This window comes from Anarrhichthys ocellatus, unplaced genomic scaffold (genome assembly GCF_004355925.1).
Source record: "Anarrhichthys ocellatus isolate YVR2014 unplaced genomic scaffold, GSC_Weel_1.0 scaffold40, whole genome shotgun sequence".
Lineage (NCBI taxonomy): Eukaryota > Metazoa > Chordata > Actinopteri > Perciformes > Anarhichadidae > Anarrhichthys > Anarrhichthys ocellatus.
The window spans coordinates 3,951,219-3,977,936 of record NW_022280070.1 but is presented as its reverse complement, the minus strand read 5'-3'; the positions used below and the strand labels follow the sequence as shown (position 1 = coordinate 3,977,936).

The window sequence follows — 26,718 nt, the reverse complement described above, 5'->3', positions numbered from 1 at the left end:
AAGAGGCAGAGCTTCAGACAGACTCAAATCTTGACTAGCAAGACGAAATGGTCATCATCATACGAGCACCCCCACCACACACACACACACACAGACACACATTCATAGCTCATCACGATTCACATATGCACACCACTTTCTGCTCTCGTCCGTATCGGCACACACCCATGTGCTGCTTTTATACCTGCAGCAAGGAACTCCCTGAAAAGCCATCACTACCCATCACACACTCTTTGCACCACACTCATTCACAGAGCGGAGTTCTTGTGTGGAGGTAACCAGACAAGAGTGCACCACAGGAGGGTGACTGAGCGTCAGTGATAGTGCGGGGCTTTTCTGAGGCATCTCTCGGGCACACCTCTTTGATCCTAAACACTCTGCTTCATCTCCTCCAGAGCAGTGCTCCGGTGCACTGGGAAGAAATCAAGATGTCATCTTAAATTGGCTTAAGGGAAAAGTCTGCCTGGATCTCTCGTTCTTGTTCTTTTATATCTTTCTCTCACACTGGCTCTCTATTGTGCTGCTCCATTTTCACCCGGGCCTCTTTGATCCTTGTCATGCCAAAGCAAGATGTCCCTCTGCGGACAGTATTATAGAGAATATGTTTTGGACAAAGACACAGCCGCACTTATCCCAACTTTCCTTTATGGTGCTCTAAAAAAAAAGAAGAAGAAAAAAAGCGGGCTTTATTATGATTTGATGTCTATGATGAAATGGGATAGAAATATGCAGAAACTCGCAATAATTAATGCATGGTTTCACTCTTTTGGCTCTTCTTTCACCTCTCTTTTCCTTTTTCTTTCTTTGCTGCTGCAGACTAACTCTCCCCGAAGAGCCTCCCAGCGCCCCCCCTCAGACGGTCATCGCAAGTGGCCGCACCAATCAGTCCATCATGATCCAATGGCAGCCACCCCTGGAGAGCCATCAGAATGGGCCACTCCAGGGCTACATCATCAGGTAAGAAGACCACGACAGCATTCATTGTTCCTTTCCAAGGATAGGTGCCTGTCAGGGCCAATGCCATTCAAATGTGATAATAACTGTTACGTCAGCTCCTTTTCTTCCTCTCCATTTCGCTTAATTTTCGCTCACCGCTGCAATGGAATAATTGGTGCCAATTAAATACCTTCCCCCACCATTCATCTGTTGTCACCTCACTTTTTGTAACCATTTCAACTCTGTTCTGCATGTCTTCTACCCCATTAACATTATCTCTTCCGAGAACCTGCGTTCTGATATATTTATGGCTTGTCTGTATGTCTGTCTCTCCCTCCTCCCCCTGTCTTATCGATTACTCCCTCTGCTGCCAGGTACTGTCTGTCAGGGCTTCCAGTGGATTGTCAGATGAAAAACATCACCAACTCAGACCAGACCAGTCTACTCCTGGAGGACCTCATCATCTGGACCAACTATGAGATCGAGGTGGCAGCCTATAATGGAGCGGGCCGGGGCACCTACAGCCATAAAGTCACTGAATGGACACTGCAAGGGGGTGAGGGAAACACACAGGCTTTGTGTCATACAGTATGCTGTATATGCCCAAGTCATCCAAGCAGCCAAAGTCTGCACCAGAGGCTTCATTTAGTTCTACAAACAACCCTCATCATGTTAGTCCCCTGGCTAGTGTTAAGCCTGCGGCCTAAAACTTGTGACTGATTGTTCACAACAGATAATTAGAAAAAAACAATCAAATTAAGAGCAGCAACAGCCATGTTTTCTGCACTGCAGGCTTTTAAAAAAAATCATTTGCAAACCTTGAAAAGGTGATTCACATACGTTGATAAGAAGACATCAGCGGTTTGCCTTACTCCTGTCTCAATCAGCAGTCAGCACTTAGTACAGACTGCAGCAGTCGAGGTTTTTAAAGGAATGTAAAAGACATGGCTATGTAAGTGCTATTTGCCTCTCAGCACTGTTTTATTTTTTTTTTTTGTCTGTTTTATGTTGTGAATTTCTCACTAAGTGCTGCTGTATTGTTGAACAAATTGTGTGCAGACATGAGCCAATAGCTTCATCAGAGCATTTCCTAAAAATTCAAGGCAAGCTTTTGGTTTAGATCACTTACATCTTGAAGCTTTTTATAGTATCAACTATTTTGGGAATGGTTTTAAAAAAGAAAAATGTTCATATTGACCACCTGGAAACGTCGGCTGGCCTCTCCGAGCACACGTTGAATTGATTCTGCACATACTATAGATTACCAGGTGATGATGTGCGTCAGACTTGCCGACATCGACACCTTTCGATGTTGCCAAAGGAAGCTTCTTCGGTTGACTTCTTTTCTCATTCTACATGCGGAGTAGAATAATTAGAACACACATTGTGAACTTTCCTCGGTGTCATACAGTTAGATATTTCTGTCGCGCCCAGTGATTCCTGCACCTTATGTTCCTTGCCTTCCCTGTCTAATCAAAACCTTCAGAGGATGAGGATTCAGTCACATCTGCCACTGTAAACTTGAACCAAGCCAAATCTAAGATTATTTTTTCCACCGAATCTTAGACTTTTTTGTCTAGAAATATAGCCAGAGTAGGCTATAGCTAATGCATCAGTGTGTTGAAAGGTTAATCCATGTTTTAATTTCAAGAAAATTGGAATAACGCTCTCTTTACTGGCTTTCCTAAAAAGTCAATGCATAGATTACAAAATTGTAGCTGCTGCCGTAGACTTTAACCAACACTAGAAAGAGGATATCGCTCTCGGTTTAGATATGCGGCGCTGGCTTCTAGTTTGATTTTTAAATTCCTTTAACTTGTATATAAAGCTTTGAAAGGCTTAACACAATCACATATCTCTAAATCCCTGTCATGATAAATCCACTCCATGCACAGAGATCCTCTACACACCACACTCACTAAATATTCTCAAGAGCACTCATAAGAAAGTTGGGAGTGTTTCCATTTCCTATATTCTGTTCCACTCCCTAGATGCATTTATTAGAGAGGGTGAAACAGCAGATATTTTGATTTCATTAGGTTTTACAACAGTTTGTGATGTTGTATATCCGTCTGTTACGCTGGATTCAAATTTAAGTTGATTTAAGCAGTAGCATAAAGTCTTTATCATACTTACCTGAATGCAGCGGGTCTCAACCCCAGACTTATTCTCTCTGTCCAAATTATTTTTGTCTCTTTGACAGTCTTTGTTTTGCTTTCTCTGGTCTTTCCTCTCTCTTTAATCTTTAAATTCATATTAATTCTGCCGTTTAAAAGTATATATTGTTTTCCCGAGTGGATTTATATTATGAAAGCTTGGCAGGTATGTGTGTTTGTTTGAGGGTGTAAAAAAAACAGCTTCTATTTATGTCAGTTTCTTCTTGCTGGATGATTAAAACATACTTCAGATGCTTCAGAAATGATGGAATCTACCTGGCAAGCATTAATTCTTAAAATCTGGGAAACTTCTGCATAATTTAAGTGATGCCTGATCAATCAGCAAATTAATGAGCTGGTCTGATTCACCTGCAAATACACAAATGTACTGCATTTGAAAAGAAACATTCATTGTTTAATTAGCAAAACTTTGAAACCTGGTTTTTAATGTTATTTACATGTCTCTCTCCCTGCTAAAAATAAATAATAATTTCATCATCCAAGCAACTGTCAGTGAATAACAACAGTGAACAAGGCACTCATGTTGTTGAGCTCAGCTCTCATTAATGGGATGTTTCCGTCACTCACTCCAATAAAGGCTCAAGAGCACATCACAATGTGCATTTAAATACGTTCAAAGGGGATTGAGGACAGCGTGGGGGATATGAGGACCGATACTGGCCAATCAGCTTCATTAATGTGTGACTCCCCAACAGTTTTTTGGTGTTACATCAGAATCGCATGCTCATTTCAAACAAACTGCTGCAGGGTTCACCTGGAAGCCGCCTGAGGCAACCGCTCTCACACCCGGTTTGATTGGCATGTTCTTTCCTCCCCAAATGAGCCCAAATATTTAAAAAAGGCTTCAGCCTGATTCTCACGCTCTAAACGAGGCTCATCTGAAAGTGCCTCTTGTACATTTTTACGTTGTTTTTTTTTCTTTCCCTATCTCATCACTATTTTCTTCTATCTCTCCCCCTCTCTGTCTCTCTGCTTTTTACTCCCTCCTCTGGATCAGTGCCCACTGTGCCACCAGGAAATGTACAAGCCGAGGCTGTCAACTCCACCACGGTGCGTTTTACCTGGAGTGCCCCAAGCCCTCAGTTTATCAATGGAATCAACCAGGGATATAAGGTGAGCGGCCCCTTTCTGTCAGCTGGTGCACTCTAGTGGTCGGAGCTAGAGGAGGACTCTGAAGGCAAAATCTCATCGCGTAGTCTGAAAGCCAAATCGTCTCAATGATTCATGAATTTACCAGATGAAAACAGTTTTGATTAGACTTTTTACCTTAATAATCTCAGTACGCCTAAAGGTGCACATTAACACCCAGTCCCTTAACACATCATTTCCAGCTGTTGGCATGGGAACTCAATCGTGCAAACGAGGTCGCTGTGACGACGGTGCGTCCCAACTTCCAGGACAGTGTTCATGTCGGTTACATCTCTGGCCTGAAAAAGTTCACAGAATACTACTCATCTGTATTGTGCTTCACTACCCCTGGAGATGGCCCCCGCAGCCCGCCTCAGCGGTTACGCACCCATGAGGACAGTAAGTTTTCCCATTCAAGATAGTATATGGTATTTGCAGATCATTACATGTCAGGCTGTTGTTCAGTCTGTTTATTGCCTGTTTTATTATTTTTTACAGCCCCTGGTGCTGTGGGACACCTGAGCTTCACTGATATCTTGGACACCTCACTAAAAGTCAGCTGGAAGGAGCCACAAGAGAAAAACGGTGTTCTCACAGGTAACCATTAAAGATAATTATGTAACGTTAACATGTCTCTGCTTCTGTCTCTGAGGCACCATTCAAAGGTTACTGTGAAACACTAATATTTGGAATTTGCCTCTTCCTCCAGGCTATCGCATCTCCTGGGAGGAGTTCAACAGGACCAATACTCGAGTCACCCATTATCTGCCCAACCTTACTCAGGAGTACAAGGTGACAGGGCTCACTGCCCTCACCACTTACACCATCCAGGTAGCAGCCATGACGGCCAAGGGCCAGGGCCAGCTCTCTGCCTCCACTATTTCTTCTGGTGTACCACCAGGTGAGTGTTCAAATGTACAGATTAACTATTTGACTTAAAAGCTAGGGTTGGTAATCTTCGAAATATTTTTTTTGTTGTATTTGTTGTGGAAACTTCCAATTACCAATAAAATAAAGAAATAAAAAAAATCTAATTTCATTCAGGCCAAAGGGACGGGCCGTGAGGCTTGCTGTCAAGTGTCAAACTCCGGGGCTGAAAAATGAAGCGGAAGTGCCAAAAACTGCAGTTCCTCAAATGGCCAGTTGATGCTGGCATCAAAAGCGAGTCAATCCCTTTACACCCCCATGTTAAAATGCCCAACTTGACGGCACAATTAAACGGGTTTAAAGCCAGGTGCTAAAAACTATTTTGGTCTCTGTAGATGATATCCCCGTTCATTACAACTGTACGGGGGGTGAAGTCACCCGTGGCCACTTTGGGTGCCATCTCAGGTTGCTAATCACTACGATCCACAAACGATCCACATCGTGGCCTATTTTGGATTAGCCAGTGTCGTCACTGCCAAGCCGGAGCCCATGGATGTATAAAGAGAATTGGATACAGTGTTTCAGGCGGCGCCCCATTCATTTCTATGAAAGTTGCTCAGTGACTCATGACAAATGAAATATTTCGCTTCCGCATCCATTGGGTCCAAAGAGCAAGCACACCAGCATTTCCTGTAGCTCAGCCTTCTAGACCTCGGTCCAGCATCGTTCTCTGGCTCATTCACATGAACGGAGGAAGGAAAATGATTTTGGATTTTAGTGCATTTTAAGTTTTAGGATCTAATGATTTAAATGAGCGCTTTTCAAGTGTTCGTACTGGGAAGTTAATTTCCTGAAAAAAACCTCAGCTGATTAACGGCTGTCCGTTTCCCAATGTAAGTCTATAGGAAAAATGATTTTTGGGCCCACTTGACGGACCTGGAAATTGTAATTCCACCGATTGGCCACTTTACTAAATTTTCTTCAAATCCTGGTGCTCTTCCTGGGGGCTTGCCGAAGCCACTCACTTTGAGCTTCATACCAGCTCTTAAGAAACCTATGAGCAACGTCACAGAGACTACGTTTATATTGAATACAGTCTGTAGTAGCCAACTTGGTGACTTTTTCGCTAGATTTAGCAAATTTTGGAGCTAGTACTAGCACCACTGGCCTAAGTTTTTCAGTTGGATCATTTTTTTAAATCTAGGGTACTCTTGCTAGTTTCTCAAGATTACCAACCCTTTAATCTTTAAGTAGAATTTATAAGTACTTCAAGTCTCCACTGAAAGGGCTACAACCACGTACTATGACTCAACAGATTTCTACACAGCTATCTCTAAAAGCAGAGGTATTTGTGAAGTTTATTTTATTCTGTCTTTCCTCCATTCCCTTCGACAGAGTTGCCCGGCCCTCCAACCAATTTAGCCATCTCCAACATCGGCCCTCGCTCTGTCACCCTGCAGTTTAAACCTGGTTATGATGGCAAGACATCCATTTCCCGTTGGCACGTTGAAGCCCAGGTAAGATACTTCATATCTATTTTAACATAATGACTGCAGTCTGGGTTTTTCATTTTGCAAGTTGTTTGATCTTAATGATATCTTGATGTCTTAATATCGGTGCACAGGTTTCACAATACCAGTTGATTTTTTGTATTTGTTCTGCTGCTGATATCACCCCATTCTCTCTGTGCATTTCAGATTGGCATAATAGGAGAAAACGAAGAGTGGCTGGTGGTTCATCAGCTGGCTAATGAACCTGATGCTAGATCACTGGAGGTGCTGGACTTGAACCCCTATACCTTCTACAGGTAAGCACACACTAACACATGAATGTAAACAGGTGCTGTATATGAAATAAAGGCAACATCTTGCACACCTGTCTAAAAATTATGAAAATGTCACAAAGTGAAAAATCGGTTGAAATAATACACGACTGGTTATCCTGAATCATGAAGAATACATTTACTGTCACCCAGAATAGTGTTGGATTCATTTTCTTTATTTCTCTACTCAGTCATAAGTAGATCTTCTGCTCTGCTACGACAATGACCTAGTTTCCTTTTGGGTATCATTAAAACTCTATCCAATCTAATGTTAAATAATCTAATGTAATCCTGTCTCATATTACCAGCATATCTTGACTAAACACACATTTTTAGATGATTTATCCACCATCGGCCGGTTTATTTTTGCCCCAGGTTCAGAATGCGTCAGGTGAACATTGTTGGCACCAGTCCTCCCAGTCAGCCCTCCAGAAAGATTGAAACCCTGCAGGCCCCTCCAGACATCTCCCCCGCCAATGTCACGCTGCGCACAGCCAGTGAGACCAGCCTGTGGCTTCGCTGGGTGGTAAGTTATTTTTTTTTTCTTTTCTCGTTGGTGGAAAATCATGTTCGGACTGAATTGGTAAAAAAAAGACCTTGGGGTATCAATTGGATACAACATTGATAAGAAAAGCCTTGTCAAATAAGATTTAGGCAATTTCACTTTGCCCATCCAAATCACAATATTTTGTTTCATATATTAAAAGGTTTTACATTAAATGATGACTTTCTCTATGACAGCTGGCTTCAACTCAACTGACTCACAAGCATCTCTCTTGTCACCAAACTTTAATTTAGAATTTTGGCACAGTTCATTGTGTACTTTTTTTGTGAAATGTTGCTTCTTCCTTCTTCTATAAATGTGTTCTTGTACTCTGCACGCACTCCATCCTTGATTATTGTTGCTTCCTGCGTCAGCACTTGGCCAGTTTATTGTTTGCTACATCTGTCCATTATCATCACTGTGCCAGTTCCTGAGCTCTGCCAGGCAGTGAGAGACAGAGGCGAGATACTGCTGCAGCTCCTGCGGGATTGTAAAGAGTGCATGTCATCTGGATCCAACAACATAGTGGTGTCAGCTGTGTGATAGGACTCCTCAAATGTTTGACAAAGCTCAATGGTTGCTACGTGTTTCAAAATTATGTGTTGAACTAAAGTAAAACTTTGTCGAGGCTACATATATTTCAGTAATACTAGCACTTACATACATTTAGTATGTCGTATTTAGGCAGGTAGTGGTACATTCGCTTATCATGCTCAATCATCATGCTATAGTACATACTAAAAACAGGATGGTCTAGTGGCTGAGTGACCATAAGAGTGTTTGCAAACACCCAGAAAACACACTTAAGCACAACAGTTATTTCATTATTAATGAATCACTTAAACCTGTACCTATGCCTTTCAATAACTAAATTGCCTGTTATATCTTAGGATTATATTATTATTGATTTAACAGATAAATGTGCAATTAGTTTTTGGACAATGGAGCATTGCCACATTTTATTAAACCCACTTAGTATTAAGTGCTGAGAGGGCTTAGCTTCTCTTCCCATATTAACGCCTCTTAGCTGTTGTAAAGTCACTGTGAAGTACAGCCTCTACTGGCTTATTGCTTCATTATGCACTCACTTATGAAGTCATATTGATTTTGCTCGAACTGGGGGGAATATAAACAAAAACAAATCTTCTCAGCCTCTTCCAGAGTGGGAGTACAATGGGAATCCAGATCTCGTCGGCTACCGGGTCCAATACTCTAAAGCCGGGTCTAAAGGGGGCGTTCTCTCCCATGTCATCATGGACCGACTGGAGAGGGAGTTCACTATCGAGGACCTGGAGGAGTGGACGGAATATGTGGTCAGAGTTCAGGCCATCAATGGTATCGGCTCTGGGCCTTGGAGCCAGCCAGTCCACGGCAGGACCAGGGAGTCTGGTGAGGAAGGAAATATGTGCGTACACATGCCAAACACATACATGCAGGTGAAGTGTGCTGAGCTCCATCCTTTGTTTCTTACTGTAGTACCCTCCAGCGGTCCCACCAACGTGTCGGCTTTCGCCACCACCTCCAGCAGCATCCTGGTGCGATGGGGGGAAGTCCCCGAGACTGACCGCAATGGACTCATCCTAGGGTACAAGGTCAGCAGTCTCTCCATGATCTCTAATTGAGAATAATATGTAGTAAGATCATCAATTAGTTGCAACATTAGAACAAAAGAATACTTAATTCCTCATCACCTGAAAAGTCATCGAACTATGTAACATTCCCTGTGTGTATTTCAGGTTGTGTATAAGGAGAAGGACTCAGACACAGCTCCCGACTTCTGGGCAGTGGAGGGCAACACCACCCACAGTGTCCAGCTGAGTGGTCTGGGCAAGTACGTCCTGTATGAGATCCAGGTCCTAGCCTTCACACGTATCGGAGACGGAAGGAGCAGCTCGCCGACCATTTTAGAGAGGACCCTGGATGATGGTAAAGATATCCACCTTACCCACCTATGTCATCTTGTTGTTATCTTTGAAATTGTTTAATTCTCTGAACAAGTTTAAAAAAATAACCGCTAAGATAATTTCACGGTTTCTTTCCAGCAAACTATTGAATGTTCTGCCTTATTACACCTTGTGTAGATAAACAAGCTATAGAAAGTCTGTTTTTTCTGGCCTGATTTGTCATTTTATAAATTGTATGTACGATAGTACCGGGCCCTCCTGTCGGCATCCTCTTCCCAGAAGTCAGAACCACCTCAGTCAGGCTCATCTGGCAACCTCCTGCACAGCCCAATGGCATCATCCTTGGTGAGTTTGCAATTTACAGACTTTCATCCGTGACCTTAAATATTATCATGAGAGAAAATATTTTTGCTCCTGTGCTGGTCCTAAAAAAATAAACATTCAATATTGTTTGAGTTTGTACTGCAGCCGAAATTGTTCTCTTGTGACTTCATATTGATGCAAGGTTTTCCTTTTTAGCCTATCAGATCACGTACAGAAGAAACTCTTCCAACAGCAACGCCGCCACCGTAGACGTGCTTAGCCCCAGCGCGCGACAGTACACGGCGGCTGGGCTGAAACCAGAAATGGTTTACGTTTACCGCCTCACAGCTCAGACACGGAAGGGTTGGGGTGAGGCCGCTGAGGCTTTGGTGGTGACCACAGAAAAGAGAGGTACAATACCACAGCCGTTTCAATTATTCACCTCTAAATTTTAAGTTTGAGCGTGACTATGAATGTGTATGTGTGTGTGTGTGCGCGCCCCTTCAGCCCGACCCCAACCCACGAGCCGCCCCGTAGTGCCTCAAGAGGAAGTTGAGGCTCGCAGAGTGCTGTTGTCATGGGAACCAGGCAGCGACGGCCTGTCCCCCGTTCGTTACTACACGGTCCAGTACAGAGAGCTGCCGGACAGCAACTGGACCGTCCATTCTGCATCCGTCAGGCACGAGACACAATCCTACATAGTGGATAGGTAAATGTCCACTTTTAAGCAGGTTTCAGTCAGAGAATAGGAATCGAGTCGGGCAGAATATACGCTGTACGTGACGTACGTGTTTTTTGTCTCTTTGAAGGTTGAAGCCTTTCACTTCGTACCAGTTCCGTGTAAAAGCCACTAATGACATTGGAGACAGTGAATACAGCCAGGAGAGTGAGGCCATCACTACACTACAGGACGGTAAGATCGTGCATACCGAACACGGCGCCGCGCAGCGCTCTCAGTCGTTATCCGTTGGTTTTCTGTTCAGTTGTACAAGAACGCTTTTGTGATTGACTCAACATGCCTTAACATCGATGTTTGCATTTTGGATTTCCACAGCGAATGCTTTACGTCAACACGGCGTGTGTTTACTCTCAAGCTGTTCTCTAGCAGACTGTTTGATTTATACATATCGCTCTGTTCAGCTGTGTTGGTTTGCTAACACCAACATTGTTTTTCCTCTAGCCCCAGACAAAGCCCCATCAATTCTGTCTGTTACACCTCACACCACCACATCTGTACTGGTCCGTTGGCAGGTACGCTGTTGAATTCATTGGCACTTTGTGAATGTCAGGAGGAATTTGTTAAGTATTGGGCATTAAGCAAACCTATTCTCTTTGTAGCCTCCCTCTGAGGATCACATCAACGGAGTCCTTTTGGGGTTCAGGGTCAGGTACCGGGAGTTACACTACGACCGGCTACGCAGCTTCACTGTCCGCACAGTTAACAGTCCCTCTGTCAACTGGGCTGATCTCACCGGTGAGTTTGCTTTTTCACTGCTTGCCCATCAACTACGTCTGGTTATATGCAGAAAGTGGTGCTAACCGTAGTCTTAAATGTTCTTACTTTTACATCCATGTAAGTCAGCTATTTATGCCACTCTTTCCCAACCCTGTGATCTACCCTTGTTTTCCCGAACCCTGCCCATCCTCTATCCAAACTCCAGCTCCTTACAGCATCAGGAACTTGAGTGAATCCTCGCTCACCCAATATGAACTGGATAGTAAGTCTCATATCCCCCTTATGACTCTCTTCCGTCACTCTCCATCTGTTACATCCAAGTATGCCATTTGTATAATAATTTACAGCATCTGCGCTTTGCGCCATCCTCCCACTCAGCCATATATCCGCTTAGGGGCCGCCGCTGATTCTTAAGATGTGTATATGACTTAATTCTCTCTGAGCTGTCTTGTAATTATTTCAGTGTGTTTTCTTTCTTATTAATCGCTGACAAATCCTTCCCCGTCTCCCCTCAACAACACCATCTTTTCATCACTTCGCCTTACAATGCCACCCCTTCGTCTTCTTGTTCAATTTGTGATGTCGTCTTGCCAACGGGCATCATCACTATGACTGTGTGTCTCTCTGGAGTAACTTCTTTTTTGCTCTTTTATCTTAACTGTTCGATTATAATGCTGCTGCTATGGGTTCTCTCCTTGCAGATTTGAGTAAACACAAACGCTACGAGATCCGTCTCAGTGTGTATAACGCTGTGGGGGAGGGTCCCAGCAGTGCACCGCAGGAAGTGTTTGTTGGAGAGGCGGGTAAGTATCTTCTCTCACTGTGGAGCATGTGTGCTGTTTACCTTTCAACTTCACTTCTTGGATGTTAAGTCAGTCATATGGAACGTATATAAAAAGTAATTACACTCTGCTCCATTCTAGTCCCGACATCCCCTCCCCAAAACGTGGTGGTCCAGTCCTCAACAGCCACACAACTGGATGTCACATGGGACCCTCCTCCTCTGGAGGCTCAGAATGGGGACATACAGGGTTACAAGGTATCAAAAATGTGTCTCTTTTCAGGAACTTACATCATGTCCTTCTTATTTCTATATTTTCATTGAAAAATTCTGAACTCTTTTATTCTGTGCGCAGATCTATTTCTGGGAGTTTCAGCTCCAGAATGAGACGGAGCGCCTGCGTACTCTCTTCCTGCCGGAGCTCGGGGTGAAGCTTAAAAACCTGACAGGCTACACCACCTACATGATTAGTGTGGCAGCCTTTAATGCTGCAGGGGACGGGCCCCGCTCCCTGCCCACCAGAGGGCGCACTCAGCAAGCAGGTGAGTGGTGCTAAATCCAGATGTGTTTGAGGAGATTAAAGTGATTGTTCAAAAGAGCAGGGCATTTATCTTGCTGCATAGATATTCTGCCAACACCATGTAGCATTCCACACTTCTGTCTGTTTTAATACTCCTCTGCCTTTCCTCTATTTGTCTCACTTTGTCATCTGCACAATGATACTCATTCTCAATATTCTATGGTGCTTGTGTGGAGTAGTATCTCAAAGTTGGCCTTCTCTTCAGTCACAAAAAGGTGCCTACAAAAGAGTATTTTTGCCTTGAGTCACTGTCACTGCAAACTGGAACTGCAGTATGGCAGCTTTAAGACAAAAAATGTAAGACTCACTCCTCCTATTCACCAAGAAATAGAACATTTCCACTAAAGAGTTTAGTTTGGTCCTGTGAGATATAGTAGAAAGTGATCCAAGTGTTCTTGGCCCCTTAATCCAGGACAAGCCACGAGGGTGGCGGAGGAGCAATGAATACAGAGTGCGGGGGACACATGTAGATTTAGTTTTTTGGCTGCAACTACACAAAGACGTCTGTGTTTACTCAGTAGCGAGAGTCCCTCCTCTGCGGTTTCAGCACAAAAATGGTTTACAGTGTAAATTTCTTGTGTCTTTTCCGCCCCCTTCAAGGCTGTGACATTGGCGAGGGGTACAAAGTGCTGAGAACTTAAAAAAACGCAGGCAGGAATTTTGGCTCTCTGCACCACAGGGTACTGGGAAGGGAGCCAGCACAAGCTTTTGTGAATTGTATGCAGAATTGTGGCGAAATCCTGACACTTAGCTGGGTTAGCTGGGTTGGGTCAGCAGGCAGAAATTCTCACAGCTCTCGTTCAAGGTCACGGAATGATTTTGCGCTCTAATGTTGACTTCCAGTTAGCTTGACTCATCTGCTTAAACAGCGGTAGAATTATTTTTAGCTCTAATATTGATCTGAGCTGTACACCATTGTACCTGTTTTTACAAGCACGAAACATTGTATTATTCATGCACTGTTAAAGAACAATGAACAATGAAACCTCTCATTTTTACTCTCCTAGTATTTCTGTTTGCGGTCATCTAGCATAGAGGACTTTCTTTTCTCTCTTTTATGAACACATCAGATTGCCTGCTGCAGACTAGTAGTGCTGCCTTTGGAGTTCCCTGTCATATTGGCCTAAATCTACTTTTGTTGCTCGTGTAACTTACAAAAAAATCTTGAGAGTTTGGAGCAAATGGAGAAAGTAACTGCTGTTGAAAATGTGCTAAATTGCAATCTATGAAAACTCACATTTGCTACTGAAGAGGAACGTCAAGAATGAATTACTTAAAGATTGCTTAACTTCACATTGCTTGCTGTAAAGCATTCAAAATAAATAATGAGTTTATTTTTTACAAATGTATTTATGTCCAAATTTTGCATTAACAGAATTTACTGAGAATTTACAAATGTTTTCATTAACATGCACTCCAAAGTGGCATATCCAGGTAGCTGCTGTATTTAATGGGTTGCCTGCGTAATGTAAAGAGATCCAACTTTCATCACTTCCTTTCTATCTCTTTTTTTCCCCCACCAACAGCACCCAGTGCTCCCAGCTTCATCCACTTCAGTGAATTGACCACCACTTCGGTCAACGTGTCCTGGGGAGAGCCCAAGCAGGCCAACGGCATCATTGAGGGCTACCGCCTGGTTTATGAGCCCTGCACTCCAGTCGATGGTGAGAAACTGTGCCTGGAGAGCCTAATAACTCCGCCGTGCCTTGACATTCCTCAGCTGGCTTTCTCAGACCGTGATTTACAACCTCTTGCCTAGTTACCATATTCTTTTTTAACTCATGCTGCTTAAGCTCATGCTCTAATCTGTTCCAGGTGAGTGTAGGCCCCGCAGTAACATATATGGCATAGCTGATAAAATATGTTGGAATGCTCTGATGAGACTTTGCACAGCTTCCTCTCTCGCCGAGAGAAACATGGGTAATAGCTGTCTAAATGTGGTTGCCTGGACCAGATTGTCAAGTAATTGGGAGCAGAGGTGGAATGCTGAGATGAGGCGGCTGTGGTCCCTCGGCTGTCCGCTAATGGACCCAGAGCAAAGCCGAACAGAGCAGTTAAGACAGGGAATATCAATTGGTGTATTACAAAAAGATCCTGGTGTCTCTATCTGGATATCTAGAGGGCTGCTGGATAATAGACCTTTTCTGTTATATATGCAAAGATATGCATGTCTCTGATCTCTGTCTGTGTAGTCTTGTAACTCGTCTGTGTGACTATGTGTCTGTTCATTTTGCAAAAAGCTTTGCTGTTTGTCGCTTGTAGAAAGCAGCATCTAGAGTCTTAGTGTTTCCTGTACAGACTCCTCTCCTCGCACTCCAGGTGTCAGTAAGATAGTGACAGTGGATGTGAAGGGCAGCGCTCCCCTGTGGATGAAGATCAAAGACCTGTCTGATGGCGCCACCTATAACTATCGCATTCGGGCCAAAACCCTCACATATGGCCCCGAGGTAGAGGCCAACATTACCACTGGGCCTGGAGAAGGTGTGAATCTCTAAACCTGTGATGCATTACTGCTTTTGTTCTGATATTCATGCCAATAATAACTTGCCTCTTTTAGAAGCAAAGAGACCATTTTTTATAACTATCCGCCATTTGTGTCCTCCCAAGGAGCCCCCGGCCCTCCTGGAGAACCCTTTATTTCTCGGTATGGCACGGCCCTCACATTGCATTGGACCAGCGGGGATCAAGGCCGTGCACCCATCACGCGATACGTCATCGAGGCCAGACCCTCTGGTTAGCCACATACATTAACAGTTTTTTGGCTTCCTATACCTCAACTAGTATTTCCTATTCATATATTTTCTCATCTTGCCTGTAGACGAAGGATTGTGGGATATCCTTATCAAAGATATTCCTAAAGAAGTGACATCCTACACTCTTAACCTGGACATGCTGCGAGAAGGGGTCACCTATGACTTTCGAGTAATTGCAGTCAACGACTATGGCTATGGATCTCCCAGTGCCCCCTCCCCCTCTATATCAGGTACTTTAATCTGAAAAATAATGCCATAACGTGTTTTTTTAGTTTTTTTGTTTGTTTAATAATGTTTATTATTTGTTGTCTTCAGCCCAGAAAGTGTCTCCGTTCTATGAGGAGTGGTGGTTCCTGGTGGTGATCGCCCTGGTGGGCCTCATCTTCATCCTCCTCCTTGTTTTTATCCTCATCATCCGAGGCCAGAGTAAAAAATACACCAAGAAAACAGATTCAGGTAGGAAACACGTCTGTCTGCTAAACTCATTGCTAATGTCTCAGTTCTCTTTTCTAATTCTGCGACTTAAGCTATTGACTGGAATTTGTCTTCCTTTTGGACAGCTCTCCTGAGAATTGCATTTTAACGATTGCACATCCAAAGTCTATTTTAGAAAATGGGATTCTGAAGGCTCACACAATTAGACAAATTACCCTGCTTCTCTTTACATTGTTTGGCTGACAGGGGAAAGATGAAAGTAAAGGCTACCGGTGAAACAGCTGACATAGGCAGGTGGATAAACATTGTTGTTCATGTTTAACTGCAGTGAGGATCAATACTGTGATAAATGGCTTGGCAGTGGTTTAATGCTTAGGTCATTAGTCAGACAGAGAGTAATTATATAACTACAGCAGAAGCGGCTCTCCCACCACTGTATCAAGAAGCCGATTTTCATGATTGTGAATTATCCTAGGTGACATTTCTGCTCCGAGAAACTCTTAATCAGAGTTCAAACCCCAAACACATAAGTTAATCAATGTTAGTGGAGTTAATACTTCAAATTATGGTTGGCAAATTATCACTGTGAGGGCATCTGGAGCTAATCTTTTAGAAGTGGTCTAGTCACCCAGTACTGGAGATGGGCAGAGTGGCGAGACTGGAAGAAGAGACATTTGGGGGGGGGGAAAGTGAAGGGTCAGCTCAAGCGTTCCGGAAGCCTGTTGTAATTTACTTTTTTGCGTAGTCAGCATTTAGCAAGGTGCCAGGGTTACCAGGGTCAGTAAACAGGGCTTGGTGAGACCAGTTCAGATAAGGACTGTGTTTGTCCGGGACCACGGAGAGTAGCCCCTTTCGTCCCCTCCCCAATTTTCTCAGCCATAAAGCTGATCTGTATGGTTGTTTTGCTCGAGGCCATGACTGGACAGTTGGCCTGACTGATGTCAGAAACATTTTTTACCTGTTTTGTACAGGTAAATTGAGGGTGTGGTCAATTAAAGTTCTGTTTATGAGTTTTTCTTGTTTTCCTGTAAAAAAAAAAAAAGAACTACATGCAAGTTCAAGCCTTGTACTTGAATGTTATTGTGCCGCGTTCGACTAATCCTTACCACTGAAATTGGGTCTAGATTTGACTGAAGATCACAAATCACTCATTTCCTTCCACAACCCACACAGTGTCGTCCTCATACCCCTGTCCAGGCAACCACTCCAACTGCACAGCTCTGCCTCTGACCCACGGGGAGATGGTGCGCCTTGATGAGGGACGCTTCCCAGCCCTGGAGCTCAACAACAGACGCCTCTCCGTGAAGAACTCCTTTTGCCGCAAGAACGGCATCTACACACGGTCAGTCACTAACAATCAACAACGGTGCTCAGCTGACTATTGCACAGATTCCACAGATTTCTCTCTTTCTGATACGTGTCGCTTATGTTACAGACGGGAATTAATAATGTAGTTGCGTGTGTTCCCCCCCGCTTCCCTCACAATAGTCTGTCAGTCTTGAGAGAGCAAACCGAGCCTCGAGGAGCCCAGCTGTGGATTTGAGCCTCCTTCCGCTCCCCTCGTTGATATTCAGTGTTTGTGTGAAGCAACAATTTATATAAGGGGGCAGCACAATACCAGCTAATTAGCATTCATGAGCTTCTGCATTGCTCTTTGTCTGTCCATCACCGCTTCAGACAAAGGGGGCTTATGGGTCAGAGTCGTCCATTTTATTTTGGTCTCCAGCCCAGACTTTCTCTCGAGTGCAGTGCTGTGAGAGCCGTCTCAACATAAAGCACACCACCGTTGGTATGAGAACACGTCCTTCCACCAGTCAGCAGGACTTTGACAGGCTGGCTCTTTGATAATGTTTAGGTAAACATTAGATAAGGGGAGTTTACACAAACTCTGCAGCGCAAGAAGCAAATGGAATGTCCTTTTGTAAGGACATGGGTCACAAATAATTGGTGATAGGGTGGATGGTCATGCGGTCGTGTTGGGGGATGGGAGTCCAGAGTCTGCTTCTTGTCCCAGCCACAAAAAAAAAGTTGTTGTTTTTTGCACATTATGGTGGAATGTGCTAGAAGGGGTGCATTTAGGGCAGTGGAATCCGTTCTGTTTTCTCCTTGACCAAGGGGGCCCGAGAAGGGGATCAAAGGGTCTTGAGTTGCTCCGTCTCTTTTGAAGAGATCCAATCTAGTACTGTACTCTCTGCTAATGATCTGTGGACCGAGGAAGAAGAGTGGGAGGGCTCCCTACGGGATATTTGAAGGGGTGAGGGAAAGAGGGATGAAATAGACGGATAAGGCAATGGGAAAAAAATACAGTGCTCCTAAATAATTCAAAGCTCACTGCCAGCATTTTGGAGTGTGATCGGTAGCAGGATCCATTGCCCCTCCCCTACGCTCACGTGGCCCCGTCCTTTTAATGTCTGACTCAACCATGTATGAATTCTAAGTAGATGGTTTGGTTTTTTTTTCAGGGTCCGCCCCCTCACGTCATCCCCTTTAACCCAGAGGAGATGTCTCTTTGTTGTGTCAACCCTTTCATGGTCGTTGTCATGTTCTGTATTCTAAGCTTCCTGTTCTTGGCATTCCCAGTGATTTAGCTCCCGCATATATCTCAGAAGATATTAATTTTTATTTGAGAGGCCGTCAAGGTTATCTGCTTTATGCTTTAATATTACACTTGACATCACAGTGTTTTATGCCTGTCTTTTCTGCCCCCAGATACAACGTTTTTCATTTCAGATCATTTTAACATTTACTTTCATGTCATGCCTAGTTTATCAAATGCTCAAGTCTTTTTCTAAAACCAATCGAGCAAACTCTTCTCTTAATGCTGCGTAAGCCCACTGAGCCCACTGATGTAGCTCAGTGATGTGAGGGGTAGTGGTCCAGTTTTTTGCCCTCTGACCATCCAATTCAATCCCAGCAGACCTTGAACACAGCATAGTCATTACTGCAGAAGAAGAAAATAATTGTCTTCACAGATGTTTCTCTCTGCTTCACTTTATGGAGTCAATGACTGGAGATAAAAGAAGCAAGCAGTCTTTTACTTGACCTATGCTCATAAAAGAACTATGCTTAGTTACACAGCTTTCCTGCAGGTGGTCTAAATCTCTGACTGACTCAACATGTACAGCCACTCAGTTCTAATCACCACAAAGAATCCTTTCATGAAGATGCTCATATGTTTTCATACAGGATCCCGTTTGTGCGTTGAAATGGCGGTTGACGTGAGCTGAACTCGGCTCGCTGGCAAAGCTCCTGACTGACACAGAAGGAAATGGCAAAAGAAGAATAAGACCAATATAAGTCCAGGAAATGCATAAAAAACGTTCTATGCTTGTCTGAACTAAGCTATCGTTTTCATTTTCATGATCAATGACTCTACGCTGAATCTGTGCATATTGATCCCACTGAAGCCCCTGTGGGATGTGAAGCGTCTTCATTTTTATGCCTCTGTGTCGGCTAAGAAACATGAGGCAGTAATTCTAGTTGGAACTATTTTGCAGTCCTCCATTAGTCATTAGAATGGTGTCAGTCACAGGAAGGACGAGGTGTTTTATGTTTTACTCAAACGATTTCTCAAAGAGAGAGCTTTAGAAAACTTTGAGTTACCCAAAAGGAAAAATAATGATTGTTAAATGAAATATTTTTTGTATAGAACCATTAGCGCTCTCTCTCTCTCTCAGCTCTGCTTTCTATCTCTCACAGACACTCTTTCTCTGTCTCATTTACTCCATCTGTCCAGGTCTCCACCAAGACCCAGTCCTGGAAGCCTGCACTACTCAGATGAGGACGTCAGCACAAAGTACAATGACCTGATCCCGGCAGAGAGCAGCAGTCTGACCGAGAAACCCTCTGAGATATCTGACTCTCAGGTAAGCACTGACCCTGGCTTGCAGCCTATGTCCATACTCCAGGTCTGGAATAGGAAATTAACTTAAATTAGAAAGTAAAATTCAGCTGTTTGAATTTCTCAAAGTCCTCCAGGGCAGAGTCGTAACCTTTCCAAACTCAAAAAAATACTTTTCTTGCATCACTTTTACTTTTGTCACATTCACTGTCTGTCTTCTTGATAAGCTCCTCTTTTTCTTTTTTGTCATAATCACTGCTTTTCTTGATGCAAAAACTAGATGTCTGTCTAATTATGAAGTGGAATATCTGAAAATGACAGTTATTAACAGACATTTGCCTCAAGTGGATAACTTCGAAATTAAATATCCTCTGTTAGTCATGGCTGACATCTCTGGATCTGACTTTTAATACTGATTTCTCCCATGGGAAGCAAGTACGGGGCCAATTCTCATGTCTCGCGTGTCTTGAAATGTCTTCACAACTAATTAATTTTCCTCAAACAGGAAATGTTGTATTAATCTTGGCTGCTGGGTCTCCTCTCAGTGTGTATGTGTGTGTTGGAATAGGGAGGTCCAGTGAGGGGACGGGGAGGTTAGAAGTGATGAAGGATGATAAGGCAGAGGAGCTGATTGTAGCAGTTTGTGAACATCTGTCTTCCCACACTCGCGCCAGTTCTCCCTGGCCAATTTAACTTGTACCTGCAGTCAAAACATTGTTGAACCCGGTTTGAACAAACGCTGCTCTCGTGGGAGACACAAACTGGTCTTTTCCTTCTGCATGGCCTCCCAGTGTTTACCTGCCACTTGGGCAAATAAATGGCGCTTCAACATCTGTTAAGCTGTCGTGTCTCAATAGAGCAGTAGATGGGCAGGCACTTGTCAGGCACACAAATGTGCCAAGCCTGTAATGTTTTCTGTGAGAGAAATTTGCTCTTTTTTTCTTTCTAAACTGTTTGTGTTTCTTGGCCAGTTCAGTGTGCTGGAAGGGCGACATGAGTCACCCACACAAACATTGTAACTTACCAGACTGAAGGTTTATTATTCCAGCAGAAGCAATTGAATCCCGTAAACATTGTCTTTGTCCAATTCTAGGTCACTTGTGTGTACACTTATCACTTCTGTGCTCCGCAGAGGTACGAGCTCCTGTGTTTGTGAAAGATGCTCAATAGAAGTGACTATCTGCCCCGTAGAGTTGCACACGGATTAATAGATTTCCAGTTGTCTCTCAATAGATATATCCTGCTGTGTTATGACCCAGTTTTGTGCTGTATTAGAATTAGCCTTGATTTGATAGCGTGGCAATTTCGCCATCTCTTCAGTAAACATCACATCATACGTCTTCTAAACTCTTTTCCCTGATTGACTCGCAGGGCAGCGACAGCGAATACGAGATGGATCAGAGCCGGCAGAAGACCCACTCTTTCGTCAACCACTACATCAGCGACCCCACCTATTACAACTCGTGGCGACGGCAGCAGAAGGGCGTCTCTCGTCCGCCAGCATACGGCTACTCCCAGCCTGAGCCCCTTGTGGAGCAGGAGTCACGGCAGCACCCACCACCTGTGCCCCCTCTGCCCCCTCTCCTCCCCCAGAGCGCCCCTTCCCCACAGCCCCAGTGCCAGGGCCAGGACACTCTTTTCAGGTCTAAGGGAAGCCGGACTCCCACCCCCTCCCTGCTGTCCTCTGAACCCCCCAGCCAGCACAGCACCCTCTACCGCCCCCCCAGCAGCCTGGGATGTGCCGCTCAGGCACCTACCGCGGGCTTCTCCTCTTTTGTTTGACACACAGCTCTCCTTCCAATGACAACAAGACCCTGAGGACGAGTCTTTGATTTTGTTGTTGTTGGTTTATTTGTATTTTGCTCTTTTTCTCTTTTTTTGTCTATTTGACAGAGTTGTTACTCAATATTAAGCATTGCAGGCATCTTGAATAGCGTTTTCTCCTCTGTGAAGAGTGTGTGTGCGGATGATTGTGTGTAGCCCGTATGAATCGTTAGTCGATGTGACATGTACTTTATGAAAAGACAATCATTTGAAAGTTTTTATGCATTGCTTAAGTAAATTTATTTGAGGGTACAACCATATGAACAAGGAAGTACAGAACCCGAGGTTCTGAAAAAAAAGAAAACCTTGTTTTAAAAACACTGTATTATTGTTTAATATGAGAGCTTTATGAAAAAACAACCACCTTAGAACCATATAGAGTATGGACCACTTGGCTTGCTGAGACTGGACAATGGAAAAACCAATTGATGGAATAATGTGATTTTCGGGCAAAGGACGAACTGATAGTGAGAAATGGACTCTGACTTTGGCGCTTGTGGTCACTGTGGCCCTCGGCTGCATTTGACCCTCTCACTCTGCCTAAACACTGTTGGATCTGCATTATACTGTATGTGTTTACTATATGTACTTGTCTCATATTGTTTACCAGATATTTATATCAGTCGGCTTCAAGCTAAACATTTTCAGAACATCACTAGTGACAATGTTATGAATCACATTAAAGCATTGTGGCACCTTTATAGTAGTGTGGGGAATGTGTTGATTGTGTGCTGGTACTCATGTCAGTAGATGTACACGCTAAGACAATTGTTTTGTAATGTGCATCCATTTTCTCTTTTTGTTATGACAGAATATGACCGAGGACCAAAAGCACAAATCTTGTTGGTTCAAATTATTCTATCCCATCACAACCACATAACAATATGCTATTAATAGCTGTCAAAGAAGAACAAGAGGAACAATCTTTAAGCGGGTTACTGCGACATAAAGAACACTGAACAAACTGAAAACTCTTAACGCTTTTTTGAAGAATGTGTTCTATTGACAGGACGACAAAAAAGAAGACGACATGAATCTTACAGAGAGTAAACATTCAAAATAAGAAAGATGATATTATGTATTTGTTCATGAGGCTCGAGAAGATGTCCGCCTGATGGTGTATCTATGTTTATTTAATAAACTTTATTTAATGATTGACAGCAACAGGACACAAGTATTGTACATGAAATACATCAACAAGGATCGTCACGTGAGATAATGTGTGTTGAACATGTTACAGTGTAACATAGCATTGATATGATGACTGGAAATGTGTTTCATGCTCACTGTACAAACGTATGCATATGATATGATAAGATGTTTTCTATGAGTCTTTTTGATTATGCTGGTTCTTTACAGCAGTTGAATGGGACGTTGCTGTGCTGGAGTTGGACCCATAGTGTATAAAATTAGACAGTCACTCCAAATTATCATCTGTCAAATTTCCAATGTGAACATCACTGTATACATCATGAAGGCAACATTATGGACCTATTCATGGTAGCTCTCTACAATAAATTATTCTATTTTGTAATGGCTTTTTCTTCATGCCTCATATGCATATTTTAGAATTGAATACAGAATAATATAAATTGGCAAATGAGACAGGTGACTTATAATTCTGACACTTGAGAGAGTGGTAAAGCTTTGAAAAACTGGTACGAACCAATTACTTTAAGGGAAATATAAAGCATATCAGACCCTGCCGACAGCTATTATACAGAGTCATAAGTAGACCTATTTACATGGTCTGAAAGACAATGTGCTTATAGGAGACACTTGATCCTACAGTGCCAAAATGACCTGATTTGCTCAAGCACAACAGAGACGTAATTGGGATGCATAAGAGCCTGAGTTACAGGGAAGAATATGAAGAAGAATCGGATCTGGTGCAAGCGAGCTATAAAGCTGGGGCAGGGTGGGAGAGTGTGCCTGGGTAATCTCCTTATTTCAGGCCGGAAAACATTGATCTTAAGCAAGGCAAAGGGGGGAGGACCAGAGGGATCAGGCTGGAAGGTTTTAAGGGAAAAGTGAAAGACGAATCAAGGGTACAGTTTGTTTGTGTTGGAACATATTTACCCTTTACTTTTATAAAAAAGAAACATGTTAAAAATGTTGAATACAGCTAATTTAAGGGGTGACATTACAATGACATGGTAACATTAGGGTAATTAATAGGCAGAAATGTAATAAAATAATAATATGCATAATTATGTTTCCATTAGTGTATAATGACCTGAAACTGAGAATCATTATGTATTATTTAGCTTAGAAAAACCCATTTATAGGGTTGCCTTCCACAGAGTCTGCCATCTTACCTGCATTACCTAAAGGTGGGGATGGCTAACGAAACTCGGTATTAAACGGGCTCTGGATTATTAAAAATCAAAGTATTAATAAGCTCTGACGTTACTTGGGCTTTTTATTAGTACTTTTTAATGTTTTCTTGTAATTTAATATCACACATAATATAATATCGAGCATATCCACTGCTTTCTCTGTCAGGCTGGTCTCCTCTAACTACACAGAAAGCTAAGACACAAGCACAAACACACGATGACTCAACAAGCAAAGAGTGACTGCTGTGACTAAACCAGGTGGAGAGTTGATGGCAGGGGCGTTTCTAGGATTCAAAGAAAGGGGGGGCTTAGCCCCAAGGGGAGTGGCATGTTTGGGCCCATTTGGGGCCGCGGATATCCATTGTTTCAGACAGTTCATAGATTGGTTCAATCAGAAAGAGTGTGATTTTGCTCTGTAGTTTTGCTTGCATTCAGTATATGATAACACAACAGACAGAATTTGAGGGTCATAGTGAAATTTGACAACACAAATATGAACTTTTCTCAAACAAAGAATATCCGCGTCACTCCCAAATCCTAATTCTTAAAGGGACCGCACACAATGGATGGAGAATGGACCTGACAGCGTCAACTTTATATCGTTCAGTATGATGATAGGCTATTGGATTGTAATTTGAAGGGGGAGAAAACATACAAACCAGAACGCACGCACATATGTAGCATGTTAGAGTTATAAATAACTTGTCCATATGAGAAACAATAGTTTAATTTAATGACATCACCAAAATAAAAATATATATATTTTTTTCTTTTTTTTTTTTAAAGCCAATAATGCCAAATTATTTGGGGGGGGGGGCTGAAGAACATTTGAGGGGGGCTTCAGCCCCTCTAAAATATGCCTAACGACGCCCCTGGTTGACGGCAACTACGCTCATTACTGTTATTGCAATAAAACATTCCAGAGTAAACAGAGGATATTTTATCAACACATGAACATGTAAACGAAAGTGAAACCTAATTGAATTGGCCGCTCTCAGCAACCATAGTTCTCCGTAATGCTTAGAAAGGGAGGGGGGGGGAGGAGCAAAGGGTCATGTTGTTGCTCGCTATCTGTAACCTCACCACTAGATGACCCTAAGTCTCAAACACTGTTCCTTTAAAGTATTCCCCAACATGAAGTCTGGAATTGCAGAGGACAAATCCGATCACATCTCACAGACCAACTTGTTTCTTCAACAAAACAATAGCTCAGCTTTAAAAATGAAATATAACATATTGCTTTGTAATATTTTGAATAATTCTACTTTGTAACTCAAACTTATGTTAACGCTGCTGTGACTATATTGTTCACTCTCAATCAATTCACTGCGAGGAGGCATACAGATTAATCATCTGTTCACACACACACACGCACAGACGCAGCTTCACATCAACAAATCTGTTACATTTTTACATTTCAGTTCAGTATCTCCTCATGGGACCAACTTATACAGAATGTGTCCTAATTCTGATTGCGCTTGTTGAAGTGCATCAGAGCACATTTGCAACGCAGCTAACTCAGCCTGACTGGTGACTCCAAAATGAGGACAAAATCATGATGTTTGATACAGAGGGAAATTGGACGTTACAGCTTTTAAAAAGTTTAAAAAGTCCTCTGGTGTTATGTTATTTTCACTCACAGTCAAATATCCATCAGTATGCAGCCAATGCAGGCTTCGTCTTGACAGTTGGGACAGTGAAATAAAATGGAGATTATGCATCGTAATCCATTTTGTGAGCATGGGTCACAAATAGGTTTCACCCACTGCCCTCTGCTAGGCCGGATGGGTAGTTGTTCAACCCATCCGGCCTGTCTAGAACTTTGCCATGGTATTTGTCCATAAGGCCTAGACACACCAAACCAACATCACCAACAGCCTGTGTCTTTGCCAAAAAGTTGCATTTGAACACATCGCAAAGAAAAACAGACAATGGCCAACTAGCACATACATCCTGCACCTGCTGGAGAGGAGATAACTGTCCATTACTGCAGTTAGCGGTAGTCATGTGTTTGTCATTCAAAAGAGAAAACCGGAAGCTTTTGCCCTCCATTTTCACACCACTCTTTACTTACTACTTAGCTAAATTCCAGACGACCACGTCGTTATGAAAACACTTGTGTATTGGAATGATCAAATGAGAGGAAGAAGAAACGTGAGAGAAGCCTTCTGTGTGTGCCCCCTTGACTTGTTATTGTCATTTGGTAAAAGGTTAAAGGGCACAGCTTTCTCTCTCATATATGATTTATAGGCTTAGCGGTGAAGCCTTATTTTGCTCCCTCTGCTGTGAAATAACAAAAATCACAAGATTGACAAAGGATCCCTCTGTTAGAAATCATTACATCACACAGCTTCCTCATCTGACCTTCTGGCATCACAACAGCCATACTTAAGAGATACACAACACCAGACTACTGGTGCTGTAAACCGTTGCCAACACTTAGAGTCCTGGAAGGTTTAAGGGGTCCCATGGACAGTCTGGGAGAGAATTCAACAACAGCCAGACAACTAGAGATTTCCCTGAATGTCCAAAGTGCCTCATCTGAGAATGGATTTTTTGAAAGATTCAAAAACATCAAAAGCATAGTTTGCACTTGGTGAAGCAAAGGCTGAGACACCACTGAACAAATAGCCTCTTCTGATGGACCACTGAACAGAGCTGTCAAAGCTGTCAATGCAATACACGAAGCTGCAACAACAGGAGACTGTTGCAATACTACTCCAGCAGCAGCACATAGAACGAAGCAGCCGGGATTTTTGTTCTTAAAAGGTCGCTGAGAAGTTTCGCTTCCCGGCATGTATTTTCAACTTTATTTCATTAAAGAACTAAATTACTTTGCAGAGCAGGATAATGGCCAGGAGACAAAAAACATGATTGCAGACCAGCTGCATATAAATGCAGGTCTTGCAGTAATCGTGTTATTGGAAGTGCATTCTCAGATTTGCTGTCTTAATCAGATTTTAATTAGTTTGGAGAGAGAGAGAGAGAGAGAGAGAGAGAGAGAGAGAGAGAGAGAGAGAGAGAGAGA

General features: G+C 43.0%; 1 protein-coding gene across 6 annotated transcripts in view; it reads left to right on the top strand.

Moving 5' to 3' along the window:
* Positions 1–22,507, top strand: part of LOC116394517 (protein sidekick-2-like) — a 78,516-nt gene extending 56,009 nt beyond the window's left edge. For 3 of the 6 annotated variants that reach the window (XM_031867644.1, XM_031867643.1, XM_031867649.1), the window contains 30 exons: positions 817–957; positions 1,311–1,492; positions 4,111–4,226; positions 4,445–4,640; positions 4,740–4,838; positions 4,951–5,142; positions 6,504–6,625; positions 6,806–6,915; positions 7,306–7,456; positions 8,626–8,863; positions 8,951–9,066; positions 9,211–9,400; positions 9,625–9,723; positions 9,898–10,092; positions 10,189–10,390; positions 10,491–10,594; positions 10,862–10,932; positions 11,020–11,155; positions 11,343–11,399; positions 11,839–11,940; positions 12,061–12,176; positions 12,274–12,460; positions 14,025–14,162; positions 14,797–14,979; positions 15,106–15,231; positions 15,317–15,481; positions 15,567–15,707; positions 16,860–17,028; positions 19,423–19,552; positions 20,899–22,507. In XM_031867644.1, the coding sequence (XP_031723504.1) occupies positions 817–957; positions 1,311–1,492; positions 4,111–4,226; positions 4,445–4,640; positions 4,740–4,838; positions 4,951–5,142; positions 6,504–6,625; positions 6,806–6,915; positions 7,306–7,456; positions 8,626–8,863; positions 8,951–9,066; positions 9,211–9,400; positions 9,625–9,723; positions 9,898–10,092; positions 10,189–10,390; positions 10,491–10,594; positions 10,862–10,932; positions 11,020–11,155; positions 11,343–11,399; positions 11,839–11,940; positions 12,061–12,176; positions 12,274–12,460; positions 14,025–14,162; positions 14,797–14,979; positions 15,106–15,231; positions 15,317–15,481; positions 15,567–15,707; positions 16,860–17,028; positions 19,423–19,552; positions 20,899–21,309 (4,585 nt within the window). In that variant the 3' untranslated portion in view covers positions 21,310–22,507. The remainder of the gene's footprint in view (positions 1–816; positions 958–1,310; positions 1,493–4,110; positions 4,227–4,444; positions 4,641–4,739; positions 4,839–4,950; positions 5,143–6,503; positions 6,626–6,805; positions 6,916–7,305; positions 7,457–8,625; positions 8,864–8,950; positions 9,067–9,210; positions 9,401–9,624; positions 9,724–9,897; positions 10,093–10,188; positions 10,391–10,490; positions 10,595–10,861; positions 10,933–11,019; positions 11,156–11,342; positions 11,400–11,838; positions 11,941–12,060; positions 12,177–12,273; positions 12,461–14,024; positions 14,163–14,796; positions 14,980–15,105; positions 15,232–15,316; positions 15,482–15,566; positions 15,708–16,859; positions 17,029–19,422; positions 19,553–20,898) is intronic. The other 3 variants (XM_031867648.1, XM_031867646.1, XM_031867647.1) reach the window with 3 other exon arrangements.
* The last annotated feature ends 4,211 nt before the right edge of the window (positions 22,508–26,718 follow it).